The 24,503-nt window shown below is 34.7% G+C and overlaps 3 protein-coding genes and 3 pseudogenes across 3 annotated transcripts in view; 2 read left to right on the top strand and 4 right to left on the bottom strand.

Annotated features, from left to right (window-relative positions):
- LOC141446580 (uncharacterized) overlaps nt 1–24,503 on the bottom strand; it is a 110,642-nt gene that overhangs the window by 31,978 nt on the left and 54,161 nt on the right. The gene's annotated exons all lie outside the window — the stretch shown is intronic.
- On the bottom strand, nt 2,511–3,973 carry LOC141447425 (cAMP-dependent protein kinase catalytic subunit beta pseudogene; annotated as a pseudogene).
- On the bottom strand, nt 7,938–9,449 carry LOC141447424 (cAMP-dependent protein kinase catalytic subunit alpha-like). The gene has a single exon (XM_074114932.1). It carries the CDS (start codon nt 9,339–9,341, stop codon nt 8,040–8,042), a length of 1,302 nt encoding a protein of 433 aa, XP_073971033.1. The 5' UTR covers nt 9,342–9,449; the 3' UTR covers nt 7,938–8,039.
- Nucleotides 11,921–13,250, bottom strand: LOC141446579 (cAMP-dependent protein kinase catalytic subunit beta pseudogene; annotated as a pseudogene).
- On the top strand, nt 16,410–21,178 carry LOC141446557 (ribosomal protein S6 kinase alpha-5-like). The gene is made up of 2 exons (XM_074113099.1): nt 16,410–17,735; nt 19,810–21,178. The coding sequence occupies exons 1-2, from the start codon at nt 16,559–16,561 to the stop codon at nt 21,069–21,071; spliced, it is 2,439 nt and encodes an 812-aa protein (XP_073969200.1). The 5' UTR covers nt 16,410–16,558; the 3' UTR covers nt 21,072–21,178.
- Nucleotides 22,803–24,384, top strand: LOC141447423 (cAMP-dependent protein kinase catalytic subunit alpha pseudogene; annotated as a pseudogene).

Genomic DNA, 24,503 nt, shown 5'->3' with positions numbered 1-24,503 from the left:
TTAACACACTGACAATCCAAACTAGTGACACATTACTCCACACAGGATCCCACAAAATACTAGGGTGACCCAGTGAAAATGACCACATTTCTTTTTTGAATAACTGTGGTGGTAACACTGCTACAGGGACGAACGCGCGCTCTATGGTTAATAGAGACCTGGTAGATTCCTGTTATCAACATTTTAGTAATCATAGAACGTTACACTGCAAAAAAAAACGAGCATTTTGTGTAGAAGCATATTTTCGAGATAAATCGGTTGTGAAAGTTCATAGAGCGTTTCGTAAACAGTTCAAAGTTAAAAGTAATGAATCTGTTCCTACGCGAAAATCGATCCTCAGGTGGGTTGAAAACTTCCGTGAAAATGGCAAGACGGCTGATAAGATTCATCCAGGTGCCAAAAGAACAGTTCGTACACCGGAAAACATCGGAAAAGTTTGCCAAGCAATAAAAATTAGTCCACCTCGTTCCGCTCGCCGTCACGCAGCTTCTTTAAAGTTATCAAGGGAATCTGTGCGTCGAATTCTAACCTCAGACTTGAACCACCATCCATATAAGTTGATGATCACTCAAGAGTTGAAAGAAACTGATTACCGACAGAGATTACTTTTCGCCGTAAACACGTTAAAGAAATTGGACGATGGTGAGATTGATTTAAATAATCTTTTAATGAGCGATGAAGCTCATTTCGAACTCTCTGGATCGGTAAATAAACAAAACTTTCGGTACTGGGCAAGTGGTAATCCCCAATTCATTCCAGAAAAACCGTTACATAGCCAACGAGTTACAGTATGGGCCGGTGTAGCATCGTGGGGAATTATCGGACCGTATTTTTTCGACGGAACCGTCAATGGAGAGAGGTACAGGGAGATGTTAAACTTGTTCCTCATCCCCTAACTCCGCCGCAAACGTCGTTTGAATCAAACCTGGTTCCTCCAGCAAGACGGGGCAACTTGTCACACCGCTGCTCTTACACTTGCGTTGTTGTGTTCGTTTGCGTTGAATTCGTTTATTGTCACGTTCTTCAGATTTCGCTTGGCCGCCTCGCTCGCCAGATTTGACGGTTCCAGATTCTTTTCTGTGGGGGTATTTGAAAAGTCGTGTTTATGAAACCAAGCCCCCGTGATCTAGAGGATTTAAAAATCGAGGATTAGAGCTGAATTCGCAAAAATTTCGGCTTCCATGCTGAAGAAAGTATTCAAAAACTTCGTTAAACGATTGGAAGAATGTAAAGCCCAGAACGGTCATCATTTGAAGGATGTAATATTCCACAAATAATCTCCCATGTTTCTACTTTTCTAAGATTTTTTTGCTACTTTTATATCTGTAATACTTTTGTTGTTATTAAAGAAATAAATGTGGTCATTTTCACTGGGTCACCCTTTAGTTCAATGTTGTGCACTATTTCCGTTTTAGGTCCCGAACTATCCAACAGTCTTGTTATAAGCATATTTTTTTTTTTTTTTTAATTCTTTAAAACTTTTTTTTTGCGTTTATTTTTGCTACAATCAGCGCGTTGGCGCTATAAGTAACAGTGATAACAGTAACAACAATAACAGAAGAATACGAGTGGAGAAGTTACCCAGTGGTAACACTCCAAAATAGGATATTAGTCGCTCTCTTCACTTGAGAGGAGATCACGAGGCCACTGTCTCTTAAGGCGTCTTGTCGGGTTGTCAGGAAGAGTTCTAGAAGAAAGATTTTGAGCTAGAGGATTTATATGAGATTGCAGGTTGTAGTGGAGTTTTCTGTATCTTGTTTTAGCAACTTGTGTGACAAAAGGAATGTTTAGGTCAGTGTGTATAGTCAGGTTGGAGACATAAAAAGGAGCGTTTACAATAGTTCGAAGAATTTTAGATTGTAGAGATTGAAACCTTTGAAGATTGGAGCGTTTGGTTGAACCCCACAGCTCTATTCCATACGCCCAGTTGGGTTTTAAAATAGGTGTATTAATTAGTCTTTTGTTGTCCAGAGAGAGTTTTGATCTGTCGTCTTAGAGTCTTTTAAGTAGTCGATAGCGTCTGTTCAGTTCTGGTCTTTTAAGTCTAGTGTGGGGGTTCCAAGAAAGCCTGCGGTCTAAGTAAAGCCCAAGGTAGCGGGCAACGTTCACTACTGGTAGAGGTGTTAGGTTATAGGTGACTGGAGGAAGAGTAATGCGACGAAGAGTGAAGGCGATATTTTGAGACTTGGTTTCATTAAGTTTAATAGCCCATCTCTTGAACCACTGTTCTAAGGAGGAGAGATGTGACTGCAGATTTCTGTGAGCAAGTACAGGATCATGAATAGTGGACAGTAAGGCGCGGTGTCATCTGCGTATGTGAGAAGTGTAGTGTTAGTATCTGTTGGTATGTCTGAAGTGTAAATGGAGTAGAGAATAGGACCCAGAATGCTGCCCTGTGGAACTCCAGCGTCGATATGTTTAAGTGGGGAGAAAGAAGATCGTATTCTTTAAAAACTTAAAACTTAAAAGTTTTGTGAAAAAATATTACGCGATTTTAATGTTTATATACATATATATATATTTTTTTTATGTCTATTTAAAAATCCTTAAACCATCGTTCGTATTTTTTAGGGTCATCACCTTCATTGGCTTCTACTATTTCTAGCTTTATTAATTTACCAAATTTTGTTAAATTTGGGATAATTGGCGGCGGTAAAGTACGATTTATTATTCCATTCCAGTTGATACCATAAAACCATAAATGCGATTTTATAAATGTTATACCTTCATGTACAAAGTTGATACGTTTTGTTTTATCAGTAATTAGAAAACGAGAGATAAAATCTTTCAATTCTATGCTGAAATATGATGGAAAATGATAGGCACCTTTTAATATTTTTGTAAAGATTTTTTTTACTGAATGGGCTTTAAATGGCGATGTACCACTGCATAATTCATAAGCTAGTATACCGAATGCCCACCAATCTATAGCTGCATCATAGCCTTGATTTTTTAAAATTTCTGGCGCCATATATTCTGGTGAACCGCACAATGTAAAAGTCCTACCATTTAATAATTTACAAAGCCCAAAATCCACAAGTTTCACATAACCATTACTATCCAGAACGATATTTTCTGGTTTAATATCTCTGTGTATAACTCCGATAAATTGTAGGAATTCTAAAGCTAGAACAATCTGTGCTAGATAAAATCTAGCTACGCTTTCTCTAAATTTAAACTCTATTTTTAGCATCTCGTGCAGATTATTTCCAAGCACCAATGGCATTACATAAAATAAATTGTTTACAGTCTGATAAAAATATTCTAAATTGATTAAAAATGGGAAGTTCAATGCTTGCAATACAAATCTCTCTGATTTTACATGTGGTAAATATTTTTTCTCAATCAATAATCTTTTATTGATTACTTTTATAGCATAAAAATGTTCATTATCGCTTTTCATAGCCATCAATACTACACCAAAAGTACCATTGCCTAAGATTTTAATAAAATCAAAATCAGCACTAGTTAGATTAGTTTTTGCGGGCATATGATAATTTTGCCAGAAATATTCCTTAGATTTCTTTAAATAATTTTCAAAATTGTTATTCACATTAAGGTATTCCTTTTTCTTTAAATTTACGAACCTTATTAATTTCATTTTGTACAATTCGTGCTGTAGCACACTGAACGGTTGATAATTTATACCGCCTGTAGTTCTCAGCTTTGCGCTGAAAGTAGACAACGCACTGGAGGCTGCCGCCATATTGCTGGGATTCCACTTCCTTCCTTAGTTGGCAACTTCCCCTTTATTTTTTCCTTTCTTTCATAGTGAACTTGGACGGTGAATACTATTCACTTATGTTTAGAAGCTATTTTTCAGTTTTCTTTTGAATTTTCCTTGTTGTTTTTTTTTTTCTTTTCAAAGATAAGAATTTTCTAAGATAATTCCTTGAAACTAACAACCTAAGAAGACCTTTAAATCTACACAAATAACTATTCAAAATAAAACATTGAACGTTTCCTAGCAATTTTTTTGAAGCTATTTTTTTAAACTCCAGAGCCAGATAGATTTTCATTTTCTCTTCTTTTCCCTGATCGGGAATATCCGGTAAGAGAGACCGCTCTCAGTATTAAGAACTATTATTTAGACCAGCGATTCCCAACCTGTGGTACGCGAAAAATAATCAATAATGGCGGACATAAAAAATTAAATCATATAAACGTTTTTTTCTATAATACATAAAAATTATTTTAATTAATAATATTATACAGTAAAGATGTTACTATATGACGGTTCGCCTAGAACGATTTTAATTGAAAAGTTCACAACCATGAAAAATATTTCTTTCTCCTTATTATTTGGGTCTAAACTAACCAAAATCCACTGAAAACCAAATCGGTTTACGTTGCGGATTTTTTTTTTTTTTAATTTTTCAGGTCAAAAAACGGCTTTTTTTTGCATTGTTAAGCCTAATAAATGGAAAAACGATACAGTTTTTTGCAAAACCAATGCATGCATTTTGAAGCTGAGGGAATTTCCGACATGTATCATGTATTTTATAAATGATAAAAATGAAATTTTGACATTCAAAATCAATAAAAAAGACATTTTTGAGCAAAATAAGGCAAAAACAAGGGTTTCTCGCATTTCAAAGCTTACTTAACAAATAAATCATCGTTTTTTTGTGGAAGGGAATGGGACTTTTCAAAAATGGAGAAAAATTTCTGCAAAACACAATATTTATACACTGGGAAAAGTGAATTTTTCCAATTCAAATTCATTTAATGAAACGTTTTGGATTAAAAGAGCCCAAATAATTTTTTATCGCATTGCAGGGCTTAGTAATCCAAAAAGTTTCATTTTTTCCAGTGTATAAATATTGTATTTTGCAGGAATTTTTCTCATTTTTGAGAAAAGTCCCATTCCCTTCCACAAAAAAACGGAGAAACCCCTTGTTTTTGCCTTATTTTGCTCAAAAATGTCTTTTTTATTGATTTTGAATGTCGAAATTTCATTTTTATCATTTATAAAATACATCAATCTGTCAGAAATTCCCTCAGCTTCAAAATGCATGCATTGGTTTTGCAAAAAACTGTATCGTTTTTCCATTTATTAGGCTTAACAATGCAAAAAAAAGCCGTTTTTTGACCAAAAATTAAAAAAAAAAAATCCGCAACGTAAACCGATTTGGTTTTCAGTGGATTTTGGTTAGTTTAGACCCAAATAATAAGGAGAAAGAAATATTTTTCATGTTGGTGAACTTTTCAATTAAAATCGTTCTAGGCGAACCGTGATATAGTAACATCTTTACTGTATAATATTATTAATTAAAATAATTTTTATGTATTATAGGAAAAAAACGTTTATATGATTTAATTTTTTATGTCCGCCATTATTGATTATTTTTCGCGTACCACAGGTTGGGAATCGCTGGTCTAAATAATAGTTCTTAATACTGAGAGCGGTCTCTCTTACCGGATATTCCCGATCAGGGAAAAGAAGAGAAAATGAAAATCTATCTGGCTCTGGAGTTTAAAAAAATAGCTTCAAAAAAATTGCTAGGAAACGTTCAATGTTTTATTTTGAATAGTTATTTGTGTAGATTTAAAGGTCTTCTTAGGTTGTTAGTTTCAAGGAATTATCTTAGAAAATTCTTATCTTTGAAAAGAAAAAATAAACAATAAGGAAAATTCAAAAGAAAACTGAAAAATAGCTTCTAAACATAAGTGAATAGTATTCACCGTCCAAGTTCACTATGAAAGAAAGGAAAAAATAAACGGGAAGTTGCTAAGTAAGGAAGGAAGTGGAATCCCAGCAATATGGCGGCAGCCTCCAGTGCGTTGTCTACTTTCAGCGCAAAGCTGAGAACTACAGGCGGTATAAATTATCAACCGTTCAGTCTGCTACAGCACGAATTGTACAAAATGAAATTAATAAGGTTCGTAAATTTAAAGAAAAAGGAATACCTTAATGAGAATACCAATTTTGAAAGATATTTAAAAAAATCTAAGGAATATTTCTGGCAAAATTATCATATGCCCGTAAAGTTGTAAGGTTGGTCTGTCTTAAGGTATACGAGAAAATATAAATAGCACATTTAACAGGATTAAAATTGTCTTTCATAGAGTATATTCCCAAAACCCTAAATCACAAATGATAATTGGATTTCAAACCCCTTCTAGAATCAGAAGTGCTTATATCACAAACCTAATACGAGGGTCGTTTGAAAAGTCCGTGCAAAGTCAGAGAGATAGCACCACTGGCGCGTATCGAGGTTATGTTTAGTTAGTAGCATCTCTTGGAAGAACACACACCAAGTTTCAGCCAGATCGGTCTATTTCTTTGTGTTTGGCATTCGTTTGAATCGAGGAAGTCGAGTGATTTTCATAAAATGGACGAAAAAGAATTTCGTGTGTTGATTAAACACTACTTTATGAAAGGCAAAACGCCTCAGGAGACTAAAGAGAAGCTTGATAAACATTATGGTGACTCTGCACCTTCGATTAGAACAGTTTATAAGTGGTTTCAAAATTTTCGGAGTGGCCATATGGGCACAAGTGACGCTGAACGTTCTGGACGCCCTGTTGAGGTTATCATTGATAAAATCCATGATATGGTGATGGATGACAGAAGAGTGAAGGTGCGTGAGATTGCTAGTGCTGTGGGCATCTCGAATGAACGGGTACAAAATATTTTGCATCAACATTTGGACATGACAAAGCTATCCGCAAGATGGGTGCCGCGATTGCTCACGCTTGACCAAAAACGAAATCGTATGAAGTGTTGCAAGGACGGTTTGCAGCTGTTCCAGAAGAATCCGCAGGACTTTAATCGTCGTTTCGTCACTGTGGATGAAACATGGATACATCACTACACTCCTGAGACCAAAGAGCAATCTAAACAATGGGTTACCAAGGGGGAATCTGCGCCAAAAAAGGCGAAGACCGTTCCTTCGGCCGGAAAGATTATGGCGACTGTCTTTTGGGATTCGCAAGGAATAATCCTCATCGACTGTCTGGAAAAGGGTAAAACAGGTGCATATTATTCATCGTTATTGGACCGTTTGAAAACCGAGCTGCAAGAAAAACGCCCACGATTGGCCCACAAAAAAGTCCTTTTCCATCACGACAACGCACCAGCTCACACCTCAGCAGTTGTGGTCGCAAAATTAATGGAAATAGGGTTCCAACTCGTTTCACATCCCCATTATTCTCCAGACTTGGCTCCCTCGGACTACTATTTGTTCCCCAATATGAAGAAATGGCTGGCGGGATAAAGATTTTATTCAAACGAGGAGGTGATTGCAGAAACGAATGGCTATTTTTCAGACTTGGACAAATCCTATTATTCGGAAGGGATCAACAAACTAGAGCAGCATTGAACGAAGTGTATAAGCCTAAAAGGAGACTATGTTGAAAAATAAAAAAGGTTTACCCCAAAAAATTAAGTAGTTTTTATTTTTGCACGGACTTTTCAAACGACCCTCGTATTTCTATAATAAAACAGGGAACATTTGCACTTAGATGATTAAAAAAAAAAGTTAATAACATTATTTTTAATATATTTTGGAATTCTCAAAATGTTGGCCAACAATATTTAGATAAATTCATTTCTTTTCAAGTTATAAGAATTCTTTCTGAAATGAGATTGGGTGGCCCCCTTATGTTATTAAATTTAAAATCAATAATGTCACACACAGTAAAATTACGCCTTTCCCCTATTGTACAGAAGTCGGTAAACAGGAGCTATTAAATTTTAGTGAGAAGGATATCCAGTTCAGGGGTGGATAACCACGCGGATATCCCCGGGGTTCAAATCCCGCTTCTAGTCCTTTGATTTTCACTTCACTGGTCACACTGGTCTGGTCATGGATAATGTCTTTAACGAGAGAACACTGTCTATGCTTTGAATAAAGCTCTGAGCACAAATGAACTTAGTTCTTGACACGCCTTTATTACAAAATAATAAATAAGAAATTAAAATAAAAACCACAACCAATTCATAAAATTTTAATTACTCAAATTAAAATTTTTAATTACTTAAAACAAAATCCGTATTTAAACAAAAAAATTTGTGATTAGTTCCATTTCCTGACTCATTTTAGTTCGCACGATTCGTTCAGTTCAGAATCCTCATTATCAAGTCCCTCATAAAAGCACATATCATGTGGTTCAGTGATTTCCGGCACATAAGGCGGTATGACGGCTTTGTTAAACAATGGTAACCATAAAATATCCTTAAACCAATAATGATTTTTAATATCATTTATACCATCTTCTAGATTGCCCAATCGATCGTTTGGTGTTGATTTCAATAATGATTTAATTAGATTGATTAAAGTTGAGGAAAATGTAAAATGATTATGATAGTTTCCTTCTAATATATTTTTATAGACCAATAGTTCATCCTCATTGTAGAATGGTGTTATCCCTGTGTAGAGTTCATAGATCAGTATACCAATGGCCCAATAATCTACTGATTTATCATAGCCACTTGTGGTTAACATTTCCGGTGCTAGATATTCAATTGTACCGCCGCATAAAGTAAAAGTTCTCGTAGTATCTTCTAGTTTTTTACTAATACTTAGATCAGCCAATTTGATGAAACCATGATGGTCGATTAGCATATTTTCTGGTTTTAGATTTCTATAAATGATTTCCATATTGTGTAGATATTCAATAGCTAATACAACTTGAGCTGCAATAAATTTGCAATAATATTCGGTCAAACGATAATGACGTTTTAATAAACCAAATACTGTACCGCCAAGACTTAATGGTATGGTAAAAAATTGCCTTTTGGAATCTTCGAAAAAATAACTGGCATGTTCAATGAATGGAGACCTGATTGCATTCAATAATTTCATCTCATTTTCAACTAATTTTCCTATCTCCAACTGTAGAATGGTTTTCTTCTTGTAACACTTTATACCATAATATAATTTGGTTTTCCTATTTTTCGCCAGTAAACATTCGGAAAACATTGACCTGCCATAACTTTTTAAAAATTGGAAATCTTTTTTAGTATACGTATTGTTAAATGGTTTAAAACGATAACGTTTTAAAAATTCACTATTCTCCATTTTCATATAGGTATCCCAATTTTTCACTGGCCTTAAATCAAAGAAATTACCTAATTGATTTACTTTAGTAAATACAAAATTTGTTGAAATCTTTTGTGGAAAAGCGGCCGCTAGATATTCCTCAGCTATGTCAACTATTTTGGTTTCATCTAAATCCACATCTGAATCTTCATCATCATCCGATTTCTCTTCTTTTCTAACTTTGCGTTTCTTCATTTCCTCAACTAATTTTTTTTCTTTTTCTGCCCTCTCAGCAGCTCTTTCTTCCTTATCACTTCCATCGCTACTAAGTTCACTTTCTTCACATTTAAACATATTTGATTTTTTTCTTTTAGTTACTTTTAATAATTAACTTTTTTACCTATTTTTGTATTTCTTAAAATATTTTCGCGTAGAAATAATTTTAAAATATAAATTAAATATTACCATAGAAATATTATTTTAATGTCTATATATACCTAATATATATTTACTATTTTTAATTAATAAAATAAAGCTTTTTTTTTAAAAATAATTTATTTAGTTGCAATCAACGCATTGCGTTGTAAGCAACAAGGGTAACAAATAAGCATCATCTCACACAATATCAGAGTGGAGAAGTTACCCAGCGGTAACACTCCAATAACATTCTACGAGGGTCATTCAATAAGTAACGAGACAAATTACTACTGTTCAAAAACAGCTAAATTGGTCCGTATGAAACTTTCAGGACATAAAGTTGGCAACCTTGCGATGACATCTGATCAGCTGTTCAATTATATTTTGTAAACATAACCTCAAATTTACTCAGTTAACGATGGCGAGTCCGCTCGAGAATTGCACATTCTGCGTTTGCACTGCATTGTGCATTGCACATAAAAACGTACATTCTGCTGACTCTCTTCATCAGAGAGGAGATCGCGAGACCAAAGGTCTTATAAGACAGTCGTAGAAGGGTTGTCTAGAAATGTTCTGGAAGATAGAAGTGTTGTACAAGTGGGATTGTGATTAGATTGAATGTTAAGATGGAATTTTCTGTATCATGTTTTCAACAACTTGTGTTGTACAGAAAGGAAATGGTTCAAGTCAAGTGTGAATGGTTTGATTCGGTGACGTAGAAAGGAGCGTTTTTCTATAGAGCGAAGAATTTTAGACTGCAAAGACCTGGATCCTTTGTAGAGATTTGAACGTTTGGTTGAACCTCCCCACAGTTCGGTGCTTCAAGACTGACTTTAATATACATACATACGAGGGTCGTTTGAAAAGTCCGTGCAAAGTCAGAGAGATAGCACCACTGGCGCGTATCGAGGTTATGTTTAGTTAGTAGCATCTCTTGGAAGAACACACACCAAGTTTCAGCCAGATCGGTCTATTTCTTTGTGTTTGGCATTCGTTTGAATCGAGGAAGTCGAGTGATTTTCAAAAAATGGACAAAAAGGATTTCGTATGTTGATTAAACACTACTTTATGAAAGGCAAAACGCCTCAGGAGACTAAAGAGAAGCTTGATAAACATTATGGTGACTCTGCACCTTCGATTAGAACAGTTTATAAGTGGTTTCAAAATTTTCGGAGTGGCCATATGGGCACAAGTGACGCTGAACGTTCTGGACGCCCTGTTGAGGTTACTACTCCAGAAATCATTGATAAAATCCATGATATGGTGATGGATGACAGAAGAGTGAAGGTGCGTGAGATTGCTAGTGCTGTGGGCATCTCGAATGAACGGGTACATAATATTTTGCATCAACATTTGGACATGACAAAGCTATCCGCAAGATGGGTGCCGCGATTGCTCACGCTTGACCAAAAACGAAATCGTGTGAAGTGTTGCAAGGACGGTTTGCAGCTGTTGACTTAAAGAATCCGCAGCACTTTAAGCGTCGTTTCGTCACTGTGCATGAAACATGGATACATCACTACACTCCTGAGACCAAAGAACAATCTAAACAATGGGTTACCAAAGGGGGAATCTGCGCCAAAAAAGGCGAAGACCGTTCCTTCGGCCGGAAAGATTATGGCGACTGTCTTTTGGGATTCGCAAGGAATAATCCTCATCGACTATCTGGAAATGGGTAAAACTATTACAGGTGCATATTATTCATCGTTATTGGACCGTTTGAAAACCGAGCTGCAAGAAAAAACGCCCACGATTGGCCCACAAAAAAAAGTCCTTTTCCATCACGACAACGCACCAGCTCCTCAGCAGTTGTGGTCGCAAAATTAATGGAAATAGGGTTCCAACTCGTTTCACATCCCCCCCTATTCTCCAGACTTGGCTCCCTCGGACTACTATTTGTTCCCCAATATGAAGAAATGGCTGGCGGGAAAAAGATTTTATTTAAACGAGGAGGTGATTACAGAAACGAATGGCTATTTTTCAGACTTGGACAAATCCTATTATTCGGAAGGGATCAACAAACTAGAGCAGCGTTGGACGAAGTGTATAAGCCTAAAAGGAGACTATGTTGAAAAATAAAAATGGTTTACCCCAAAAAAATTAAGTAGTTTTTATTTTTGCACGGACTTTTCAAACGACCCTCGTACGAGTAAATAAGTCTTTTGTTGTCTAGAGTGAGTTTTGATCTGTTGTCTAGTTAGTCTTTTCAATTGTCGGAAGCGTCTGTTGAGTTCTGTTCTCCTTAAGTCGAGTATGAGGGTTCCATGTAAGTCTTCTGTCAAGGTAAAGCCCAAGGTAGCGTACTACTGGTAAAGGAATGAGATTATAAAAGACAGGAGGATGAGTGATTCGTCGAAGAGTGAAGGTAATATTTTGAGATTTAGTTTCGTTCAGTTTGATAGCCCATTTTACCCTATGGAGTTGAGGTGAGACTGAAGGTTTCTATGAGCTATTAATGGATCTTTTATAACTATTTAAATTTAATTTAATTTAAAACAAAAAAAATGAACATTTCTTTTTCTCAAGATGTTATATATTTTTGAATACATCGTCAAATTTATCTTTTGTATCTTCAGTAACACTGTTCAAATCGCTTTCAGTTGAGCTGTCCAAATAAACCGCCATTTTCAGTTGTTCATTGTCCGGTACGTAGGGTGGTTTTAGGTTACGATTAACCAATGCCATAAAATCAATAGATTTAAACCAATAATGTCTTTTAACATCATCGGCGCCTTTAAAAGAACATCCTAAACGTTTTGTTGTATCCGTTGTTAATAATTTTTTTAATAATTTTTTTAAAGATGTACTAAACCAATCAGGCATTTTTAATTTACCAAAAAAAATATTTTCCAGAATGTTTTCATCATCTTCATCATGATAAGGTGAACGTCCGTAGCATAGTTCGTACAATAATACACCAAAAGACCACCAATCGGCAGATAGACCATAACCTTTTTGGAGGATAACCTCTGGCGCTAGATAATCAAGAGTGCCACAAAATGTGTACGTACGATTATTTGTTAAAAGTTTAGCAAAAGCAAAATCAATTAATTTGATGTAACCATGATGGTCGAATAAAATATTCTCTGGTTTTAGATCTCTATAAATTATGTTTAAAAAATGTAGATATTCTAAGCCTAATAATACTTGAGCTGAATAGAATTTCACAAAATTTTCTGATAGTTGGCAACGTTTTCTTAATAGATTCTCCATGCTATCACCAATTAAAAATGGCATAATGAAATATATATAATTAAAATCTTGAAAAAATCCTTCTAAATATAGTAAAAATGGAAATCGGATTGATTTTAATATCTGTTTTTGTAAAACAATCTGTTTGGCCATATGTATGTTCATAATTTTCCGTTTATTTATGCATTTAGCAGCAAATAATACATGACTTCCTTCGTTAGCCATCAACGATACACGTGAAAATTCTCCCTCTGCTAAAGTTTTAATAATTATTAGATCATTACGATTCATCGTTGATTTACTAAAATCATCATATCGTTTTTGGAAACTACTTTTACACGTTTTCAGATAACTTTCCCAGTCGGACACTTCTATAGGATGATAAGTCTTTCCAAATAGTAATTTTATACGTTTACTGTTATTATTACTGCATACTGAAATTTGACTCTCATTTTGAAGGTATTCACCAGTGCTGATTAGCTGATTTTTCTCGAACGATCTTGATTTTTTCCTAGGTTTCATAACTCTGCTAAATATTTACTAAAATAGGAACAAACAAACGAAAAAACAACTATTTCATCCTTGTTTACGAACAATTAAATCTGGCAACTAACAATTCCAGGCCTTTCAAATAAATAAAAAAATCGTTTTATTTTCATATGTTTTCATTTTAATATAAATATATATATATAGGTTGTATGTATTTCATATGCAAGAAAATTAGTTTCAAGATTTAATCATTGGACAAAGTTTAATGATAAAATCAATTAAATTTAACAATTCGATTTTATGTAAAGATAATGGCGACACTACAAATACCCTTAAATGGCCCAATCTGTATCCTGGATAATCCCAAAAGAATCATTTTTCTGGGATTCAGTCCTGGAAGTGTCAATTTTTGGAAGAAGTCTAAGGGATAAATCATTGATGATAGTTTTCGGCAGGGGGAGAATCCCCCCCCAAAAAAAAATGAAAATAAAAACTATTTATTCTGACACAGACAACCTTCTCTTGGCGGTTCTTTTAGATTTCCTGCCATCGTGCTAAACATCTTCCCGCGCTTCTGGTTTGCCGCCAAACTTTCTATAACCTTTGCTGTTTTTTTTTTTCATGTCATTTCTTTCCAGGCTGCCAGGACAGTGCATCTTGTTCATCCTCTAGGCAGAAGACGAGAGAATTTTAAAGTGGGAGGGTTAGACACTAGTCTGTTTGGTGTCTAAGCCCCACCAACTCGTCAAGGTTGGGGTCACAAGGTGGGGAGAAGGTCGTAAGGGCCAGGGCTATAAAGAGTGGGCGAAAATAAGAACACCGAGAGGGCCAATCCTAAAGCTGAAGATAAAGAAAACACTGATGCTGAAGAGATAAATATAAAAAAAGGGATACAGGAAGGTGATTGTTGCTCCTTCTTCTTGCCGATGGAAGGAGATGCAGTCTCTTGGTAGCCTGTAAAGGTTATAGTTTGTCGGGAACCAGAAGCACGGGAAAATGAGTAGCGCAATGGCAGAAAAGATTAAAGAACCACCAAGAGAACGTTGTGCGCGACTAAATACTATTCAACAATTTGTTACTTCCGGTCCATTGGATTTGGTCTTTTTAGAATAGAATAGAATAAATCTTTATTACAATATAAATATCTATAAAAAAATAAATACACGAAGTGACAATGTACTAAACATTGTAACCTTCATAACAATGGTATGCGGAAAGCTTAAGATGTGAAGGATAAAGAATGCAGGGAAAAAGGAAGGAAAAACCTGCAGCTAGAGGAGAAAATTAGAGAAGGAAGTGCTTTAGTCTTTTGGGTCTGTAGGGGAATAGATGGATCTGTAGGAGGCTATGTCGTGGCAGAGTGGATTAGAATGACAATCTAGGATAGAAAGAGGAGTTTCAGCAGACTGATTTTGGATCATAGGAGTGTACCAGGGATAGTGGATGTAGTCTCCTGGAGAGAGCCACTTTTAGTAAGGTCGAAGAGAGTCTATCGCAAGTCTGATTAAGTTTGTACCGGTGTCATCCCCTGGAGAAGCTTCTTGATGTTTTTTTTCTGCTATCTGGTCCAGGCGCTCCCAGAAGCTGATGAAGGAGGAATTTGATGGGCACTGTCCATTTTGGAGTGACGTGAGTGTAGAAGGAAATATAACAGTCGTGTAATCAGTTTTGCCTGAATTTACTTTGGTCCTGAACGTAGATTTGGAGGTTGAAAGGTTAAACCACTTTTCAGGATATGGGACTTTTTTTATAAAAAAAAAAAAAAAAAAAAAAAAAAAAAAAAAAAAAAAAAAAAAAAAAAAAAAAAAAAAAAAAAAAAAAAAAAAAAAAAAAAAAAAAAAAACTATTATTTCCGGTGAGAAACTGAAAATCTATTCGATTATCTTCTCTTTACTCGATTTAAGAGACGGAATAAAAAAATGAACGGTTCATTAAAGTTCGGCTTCATATTCGATTCGGATCATTTTTTTATCCAAATCTTTTTTTTTTTTTTTTAATAATTTATTTAGTTACAATCAACGCATTTTGCGTTATAAGCAACAATAACAATAAATAACATTCACACATATCAGAGTGGAGAAGTTACCCAGCGGTAACACTCCAATAACATTCTACATTCTACTGACTCTCTTCATCAGAGAGGAGATCGCGAGGCCACTGTCTTTTAAGACGTGTTGTCTGGAAATGTTCTTGAAGATAGATGTTGTGAGGAGTTTTCTGTATCGTGTTTTCAGCAACTTGTTTCACGAAAGGAATGTTTAACTCTGTGTTAATGGTTTAATTCGGTGACGTAGAAAGGAGAGTCAAACTATAGAGGGAAGAATTTTAGATTGCAAGGACTGGATCCTTTGCAGATTTGAGCGTTTGGTAGAACCCCACAGTTCGATGCCATAAGCCCAGACTGGCTTTAATATACTTACATATATAAGTCTTTTGTTGTCCAGAGTGAGTTTTGATCTGTTGTCGAGTAGTCTTTTCAGTGGGACAAATGGGGAAGCGTCTGATGAGTTCTGTTCTCATAAGTCGAGTATGAGGATTCCATGTAAGTCTTCTGTCAAGGTAAAGCCCAAGGTAGCGGACTACTGGTTGACTACTGGTAAAGGAATAAGATTGTAAAAGACAGGAGGAAGAGTGATGCGTCGAAGAGTGAAGGTAATATTTTGAGATTTAGTTTCGTTCAGTTTGATAGCCCATTGTTTTGAACCATTTTTCTAAGGAGGTGAGGTGAGACTGAAGGTTTCTATGAGCTATTAATGGATCTTTGTTAGTAGATAAGATGGCAGTATCGTCAGCATTGGTGAGAAGAGTAGTTTGAGGATGAGTAGGTATGTCTGAGGAGTAGATTGTGTACCGAATGGGGCCTAGTATGCTGCCTTGCGGAACTCCAGCGTGGAATGGAGAAAGAATAGTTCCTACCTTCACTCTAAAATGTCTTGTCAGACAAGTATGATTTTAAAAATGAGGAAATAGGTGGCTGGAAGGATGGTCTTGAGCTTCCAGAGAAGTCCAGTGTGCCACACCCGATCGAAAGCCTGCTTCACATCAAGGAACACCCCAGAACAACACTTCTTCTTTTCAAGGGAGGTGGAGATTACTTATCCAAATCTTAAAATGGAATAAACAATGGATACCTACCAAAGTTGAAACTTTTTAAAATGATTATATTTTTATTTTTTGGCCAGCCAAACGACAATTTTTTTATTAAACAAAATTCTGGTGAAAATTTATGGCAACTTCCGGGTAGTTGTAAAAGTATTTTATCAGACGAGAGAATTTCCATATGATATTTTTTAGTTATTTTCCATTTTGTTTGTTTTTGTTGCCAGTTAACCAACTTTTATTAATTTTTTAATGAAAATGGGTTAAGGAAAATAAGTAAAACTTAAAAAAATTAATAAAATATAAAATTAAATGAATTTAAAAAAAAAAATAGGAGTTCAAGGAATCAAAATTAAGGACTAGTTTAGAAGAAAATGTCAGTCGGAAAACATCCTGAGCACAATAGTAACGAAAGTAAGATTACAAGTATAAAGATGTTAACAAGAGTTATGCATAATTCAAAATGCGAACATTTGAACGACATAAAAGAAAACGAAGTAATCTATTTAGATAAAAATGATTTAGGCACAACATATAGCCCGACGCCGGTATTAAACTGGGAAAGATATCTACAAACAGAACTAGAGAGTTACAAAGCGAAAATGACAAATTATGTACCAACTAAGTTGAGTTTATGTAATTTTAAATTTTTAAAATTAATTGGCGAAGGCGCTTTCGGTCGGGTATTATTAACAGTTAACAAAGATACGAAAATATTTTATGCTACAAAAATTATTAAAAAGAAAACTATTTATGAGAAAAATATGATCAGGTATATATTGAATGAGAAATTGATTTTACAATCGATTAGATTTCCTTTTACATTATATTTAGATCATTTTTTCCAAACTAGTAAACATATGTACTTCATCATGCCATTAGCGATTGGCGGTGATTTGACCAAAATCATGGAAGATTGTGGTGGTAAATTGACTGAAGAAACGGCCGTCTTCTATTCAGCACAGGTTCTGCTAGCCATAGAGTATCTACATTTTATGTCATTAATCTATAGAGATCTAAAGCCAAAAAATGTATTAATCGACCATTTAGGCTACATAAAACTGGCTGATTTTGGTTTTTGTAAATCTTTAAATAATAGTCGCGCTTATACACTATGCGGTACCATTGAATATCTAGCGCCAGAAATCTTATCTAAAAGCGGTTATGGTGAGACAATCGATATCTGGGCGTTTGGTGTAATGATTTATGAATTGTGTTGTGGTAAAACGCCATTTTATCATATTAAAGCTACAAAAGTTCTGGACAATATCATACAAGGGCAATATACATGTCCATCATATTTTACAGAATTATTACAAGATTTAGTTTGGAAACTGTTGCAAAAAGAAGAAACTAAAAGAACTACATTGAACAATATTAAAAGGCATAAATGGTTTCAAAATATAAATTGGTTGCCATTATTAAATCGTCAAATTGAACCGCCCGTCTTGCCAAAAATATCGATTGCAATAAAAGTTACTGAATCGATTGAGATCGATGCAGAATCTGAAGAAGATATTGAATTGAACAATTTCTTTAAGAGTTTTGGATAAATTATAATTTTTGAATGAGTTTTGTTTTTTATAAACTACTTACTTATACGTAATTTACTTATGGTAATTTTCTTACGAGGGTCGTTTGAAAAGTCCGTGCAAAAATAAAAACTACTTAATTTTTTGGGGGTAAACCATTTTTATTTTTCAACATAGTCTCCTTTTAGGCTTATACACTTCGTCCAACGCTGCTCTAGTTTGTTGATCCCTTCCGAATAATAGGATTTGTCCAAGTCTGAAAAATAGCCATTCGTTTCTGTAATCACCTCCTCGTTTGAATAAAATCTTTTTCCCGCCAGCCATTTCTTCATATTGGGGAACAAATAGTAGTCCGAGGGAGCCAAGTCTGGTGAATAGGGGGTGTTGTGAAACGAGTTGGAACCCTATTTCCATTAATTTTGCGACCACAACTGCTGAGGTGTGAGCTGGTGCGTTGTCGTGATGGAAAAGGACTTTTTTGTGGGCCAATCGTGGGCGTTTTTCTTGCAGCTCGGTTTTCAAACGGTCCAATAACGATGAATAATATGCACCTGTAATAGTTTTACCCATTTCCAGATAGTCGATGAGGATTATTCCTTGCGAATCCCAAAAGACAGTCGCCATAATCTTTCCGGCCGAAGGAACGGTCTTCGTCTTTTTTGGCGCAGATTCCCCCTTGGTAACCCATTGTTTAGATTGTTCTTTGGTCTCAGGAGTGTAGTGATGTATCTATGTTTCATCCACAGTGACGAAACGACGCTTAAAGTCCTGCGGATTCTTTTGGAACAGCTGCAAACCGTCCTTGCAACACTTCACACGATTTCGTTTTTGGTCAAGCGTGAGCAATCGCGGCACCCATCTTGCGGATAGCTTTGTCATGTCCAAATGTTGATGCAAAATATTATGTACCCGTTCATTCGAGATGCCCACAGCACTAGCAATCTCACGCACCTTCACTCTTCTGTCATCCATCACCATATCATGGATTTTATCAATGATTTCTGGAGTAGTAACCTCAACAGGGCGTCCAGAACGTTCAGCGTCACTTCTGCCCATATGGCCACTCCGAAAATTTTGAAACCACTTATAAACTGTTCTAATCGAAGGTGCAGAGTCACCATAATGTTTATCAAGCTTCTCTTTAGTCTCCTGAGGCGTTTTGCCTTTCATAAAGTAGTGTTTAATCAACACACGAAATTCTTTTTCGTCCATTTTTTGAAAATCACTCGACTTCCTCGATTCAAACGAATGCCAAACACAAAGAAATAGACCGATCTGGCTGAAACTTGGTGTGTGTTCTTCCAAGAGATGCTACTAACTAAACATAACCTCGATACGCGCCAGTGGTGCTATCTCTCTGACTTTGCACGGACTTTTCAAACGACCCTCGTACATTAGTCTTTAATTTAATAATTTTTTAATTGTTTACAAAACTAGTGTAAACAAGAGTTTAAAAAGTATTATTACCAAATTAGCTTCTATCGATAGTCTATATCGATCCTATCTACACAAATTAGCTGTCTTATAAATTAAATCTTGGAAAAAGATAGAACAACTAAAAAAAGAAAGAAAGATATACGTTGATTTTATACGTCAAAGAACGCATCTTCATTGAACCATTGACCGATTTCGGAATTTCATGCATCAATAATCAGTTTAGTGTCGCTTACAGACTGTATCCTGAGTTAGCCGACTCAGGTCATCATTGGATAGCTCTAATTCAATTCTCTTAACGAGAGACAGAGTGATCAGGGCAATCTTTAAGGAGAGATTAATTGTCCGGAGCACTGGAAAAAAAAAAATCCTTATTGACGAGTAACTTTCAAAGAAAATTACTATGGTAATGGAAAGTCGTGATTTTTGGATACTTAGAGGCCCCCCCCAAAATAAATAATGAGATATTTTCCAAGGTCAAGCTAAATTAACAAGTTGTAGATAATAGTTAATCGCTACATTATTATCATTGAAAGAAAATGTACATGTGGTGACTAGATTAAATAATAGTTTATTGTCCTTACAGTTTCTAGGGTAACTAAGTACAATTATTATTTTTTTTTTTAGTGTTTATATATAATCCAGTTGTCATTAAATAGGCAGGATGGCCAAAGGAAAAGAGAAGGAAGAAAATAGAATGCCTAAGCCACGCAGGAATACAAAGGTAAAGGTAATTTATATAAATCCGATAAAAGAAAGTGATCAAACGCCAAAAAAACTAAATGAAGCCAATATAACAAGGGTGTCACACCGACAACCGTGGATCAAGCCACGCAGGAATACACAAATTGAAGACTTACGTGATTTTATACTTAGCGGTATCAAAATTGATGAATATGGTATGAGTTATACATATCATGAACAAATTCAAGATTGGGATGAATTTTTGATTGATGAAAGCTATCAATTTGGTGAACGTATGCTGAAAAAAGCTGTTAGAATTATAGATTTAAGTGATTTTGATATATTAGAAAGGCTATGTAAAGCTAGTTTTGGTGATGTGAGATTAGTATTTTTGAGAAAAATTGAAACTTATCTAGCGGCCAAGATCATCAGAAGAGATCGACTAAAAGGAAAAGCAGTAGCACAGTTTACACTAGAGAAGGATATCTTAAAGTCCATTTTTTTCCCATTTACTTTACATTTAGAATTCTTCCTGCAGGATGCAATTTGTATGTATTTGATAGTACCAGCACTATTAGGTGGCGACATGTTCACTCATTTACAGAGAATGGATAAATTGTCAGAAAAAGCTTCAGCCTTTTATTCAGCCCAGATGGTATTAGCATTTGAATATTTACATAATTTCAATTTATTACATAGAGACTTAAAACCAGAAAACATACTAATTGATCACCTTGGTTACCTAAAGTTAACCGATTTTGGTGCAAGTAAAATTGTCCAAACCAGAACTTATACACTGACTGGTACACCAGAATATCTAGCACCAGAAATGATTGAGCATAAAGGTTATGGCGTATCGGTGGATTGGTGGGCTTTAGGCATTCTAATTTATGAACTATGCAGTGGTTATACACCATTTATGTCACTTGACAGGACACATACTTTTACTAAAATTACAAAAGGAAAGTTTAATTTACCATCCTATTTTAGTGATGATCTATGCGATTTATTAAGAAATCTTTTGACAACGGATGTAAGTAAACGTTATGGTACTACGAAAAATGGTGTAAACGATATAAAATTTCATCGATGGTATAATTTTATCGATTGGTTATCGTTGGTCAATCGACAAATGACACCACCATATAGGCCGCAATTACATTCAGTACACGATACTAAATATTTTAGCGAGGATAAACATGTTGCAAAGGAAGTGAGAAGTTTGCAAAAATATTAGAAAACGTAAACATTTCCTGTTTTCTCTAAAAAGCTCGCATAATTTTTTTTTTTTTTTTTTATATACATAAATATATTTATATATAACGATAACAATTCAAGTCGATAAATTTTTTACTGCATTTTACTGTACTTAATTAGAGAAGTTATTGTGATTTGCAGAAGTTTGATTTTCGGTATCATTTTTGGAAAATATGCGTTTTGTCGTCGTTTTCTTAACAATTTTTTTTTTTTTTTACTAATAAATCAGTGTATTCAAAATTACTTTAAGAAAATTAAAGAATTACTGCTGTAACTAACATTGTTAGCACTGAATATGCATGTATAGACATGCGCATATGTTCGTCCACTCCGTGGAGAGAAAGAAGCTAACCCAGCGGTAAAACTACCCCAGTTGTTGAGCTAATTGTACTAGTCACTCGATGAGTAAATGTGCAAGGCCCATTGGCTGAGATGATGCGCGATGAAAGATGGCGGCGGACTAAGGGTTTGGGGACTGCGTTGAAAGGGATTGGTGGATTTTTTTTTTGTTTTTTTTCTGTTTTAATGGTTGAAGTAGGAGCTTTGATCGATTTTTGGATTTACATCCATCATCAGGGAATAAATTAATCAGTATGCTAAAATTCGTCTTTCTACTAAACTTGCTGACTGTGGAATCTCCCTTTCACAAAACGAGAGACGTGTTTTTATTATGGATAAAATGAAAGAGGTTTTGTGTAGTTGGTGGCCATTTTTCTTTTTTTACTTTAAAAATTTAATAAATTCAAAAAGGAAAGAGTGCAATCTTTGGATATTTTTTTTTTGATTGGGGGGGGGGGCCAATTTTAGAATAGAATAGAAATAGAAAAGAAATTTATTATTCTGGGACAATTTGTCCCCTAAGAATAAAAACAGATACAATTAGAGGCCTTAACAGTTTGACCTGTGATTAAACAGAAAATATACGTAAGTATTTACAAAAAAGTGAAAATAAAAATAACAGCAGAAATTAAGGAAATAAATTAAAACAATTAAAATTTCGGAGGAAGCTGGATAGAAAGTAGATAGATAGGGTAGGAGCATGGTGGACAGATGAAGGCAAGGAGTTCCAGAGAGAGAGGTAGCACGTATTAGGGAGGATTTGTCAAAGGTTGAGGTACGGTGTGAGGGAATATAGAGATCAGAGTAACGAGATCTAGTACTGCGAGAATGGATCTCTGGATTTAAACTTCGAGGAGTTGAAAAAATATAGGATGGCCTCTTTGAGACTGGATGACTTAAAAGAAGGAATGAAGCCACCGGCGGCGGTAGGTAGGGGAAAAGCCATTTCAACTCATCATAGTAGTGGCGAATTGCAGAGAGTCTCTGGGGAATGCTGAAAATAAATCTTATAAAGCATGAGGCGCTTCAAGATCACCAGAAAGACCGGCCCATATACTGGAGCAACCATAGTCTAAAATGGGAACTCCATTTTTGGGGAATTTTCTTCATTTTTCGTTGCCTAAAAAATTTATCATACCACGTAATTTTTGTATTCCCGATTTCTGCAACATGAATAATTGAATTTTTATTTTTTACAATCATTTTCGATCATCGATTTGTAAGAGGTAACTTGGAGACAATAAACTGTAATCTATTCTGGAAGTTACCCAAAAAAAGTTGTCTGGAATTTCATAACCAAGTTCTTAAGGCTGGAATAATATTTGATTTTTTTGTAGATTTGCTTTTTTTTTGTTTTACTACATATGATGTACATACGAACATTTGAACAAAATATAAATAATAAGTTAACAATCATGTGCCTTTTTCAAATTTAAATTTTTTCAGTTTTCTTTCTCATTCTTTTAGTACCTTAAAAATGTTCCATAAACAGTTTTGTATAAACCAAAAAGTGCAATTAAATTTTATGGCTAACCTCCAAAAGAATCAGTATTTAAATTTTACTATATCTCCAAGTCTATTTAAGCATATCCACTTTGAATGAAAAACAAAAAAAACCTCTCAGTAAATGCAGAACGATAGCCAAGCGGAAAGAACGCCCTATTATAGAACAAACGTCAGCGGAAACAAAATTAAACTGTCTAGCCCAATAAGAGAGATATATAGATACAAAGAACATGAAAATCGTGATTCATCCCAGGCAAAAAACGTTCTACAAGGTAAAAAACTATATCCAGAACTTGGTAGAAGTAAAACAAAATACACACCAATACGAAATATTGCTGAATATCTGGTGAAATCAAAAGCTAATTTCGAAAAACGTTACAATAGCCCTGAATCAATAATGTTTCCGGTTGATGAAGATGATTTTGAATTTATCAGATTTATGGGTAAAGGCGCTTTCAGTATCGTAAATATGGTTAGGAAAATAGATAACGGTATGTATTATGCCAGGAAAGAAATGAGGAAAAACCATATATTTGCTAATAATAAAATTAGCGAAGTGAAAAATGAGAAAAAAATATTAGAATCATTAGGTTTTCCATTTATAATTAATTTGAAATTTCATTATCAAGACTATATGAACATCCATTTCATAATGCCCTTGATGATTGGTGGTGAGTTATACATTTATATGAAGAAATATGGCAGATTAAAGGAAAGTACTGCCCAGTTTTTATTATCCCAATTGGTATTAGCCTTGGAATATCTTCATTATCTTGGATTAATCCATAGGGATTTAAAACTAGAGAATATCTTAATCGATCATTTTGGCTACATAAAATTAGGAGATTTTGGTATGTGTAAATATATAAAACAAGAACGTACATTTACTATTTGCGGTACGGCCGAATATTTAGCACCGGAAGTTATAAATCATGGAGGTTATGGTTTAGCAGCGGATTGGTGGTCATTTGGTATAATCACATACGAACTCTGTTCCGGCAGGACACCATTTGTTGCTAATGAATTTCTAAAAATCTTTCATCTAATTACACACGATAAATATATAATACCAAATCATTTTTCTTATACATTGGCCGATCTGATTGGTCATTTACTAGAAAGGAATCCGACTAAAAGATATGGTAATTTAGAAAATGGTATCAATGATATTAAAGGACATGATTTTTTTAAACATATTGATTGGCTTGATTTAATTAATCGTAAAATTGATTCACCGATGTTATCATTGATGACTTTGCCACGTAATAATTTCTTTGAACCGCAAAATCAGCCGCCAATTATTGAAGAAGGAAAAACTAAAATTGATTCAATTTTTGATGATTTTTAGTTTTGCGGGAAGAAAATACACAAAAAATTTTTGGAAAATAAATGAATCGGAACTGTTGGACCAAATTATTTGAACGAAAAATAATTGAGTCGTACTTCTCAAAATTACTTTAAAAAAAAAAAAATAAATAATCATACTTGTATTCTTTGGGGAGAGATAAGCTCTCAGTGGTATACTGGATACTCGAATCCAGCTGTTGGCCCTTAGATTTTCTCTCTT

This window comes from Rhodnius prolixus, unplaced genomic scaffold (assembly GCF_049639745.1).
Source record: "Rhodnius prolixus isolate KJV_2025 unplaced genomic scaffold, Rpr scaffold_7, whole genome shotgun sequence".
Classification (NCBI taxonomy): domain Eukaryota; kingdom Metazoa; phylum Arthropoda; class Insecta; order Hemiptera; family Reduviidae; genus Rhodnius; species Rhodnius prolixus.
This window is presented reverse-complemented; position numbering and strand designations above follow the sequence as displayed.

What these genes read in the sequence shown, in the direction of transcription:
- LOC141447424 (XM_074114932.1), bottom strand. Translation starts at nt 9,341, where the DNA reads ATGTTTAAATGTGAAGAAAGTGAACTTAGTAGCGATGGAAGTGATAAG.
- LOC141446557 (XM_074113099.1), top strand. Translation starts at nt 16,559, where the DNA reads ATGTCAGTCGGAAAACATCCTGAGCACAATAGTAACGAAAGTAAGATT. An exon ending in TTTCTTTAAGAGTTTTGGAT is followed by an intron (nt 17,736 to 19,809) that starts AAATTATAATTT and finishes GTCATTAAATAG; the next exon opens with GCAGGATGGCCAAAGGAAAA.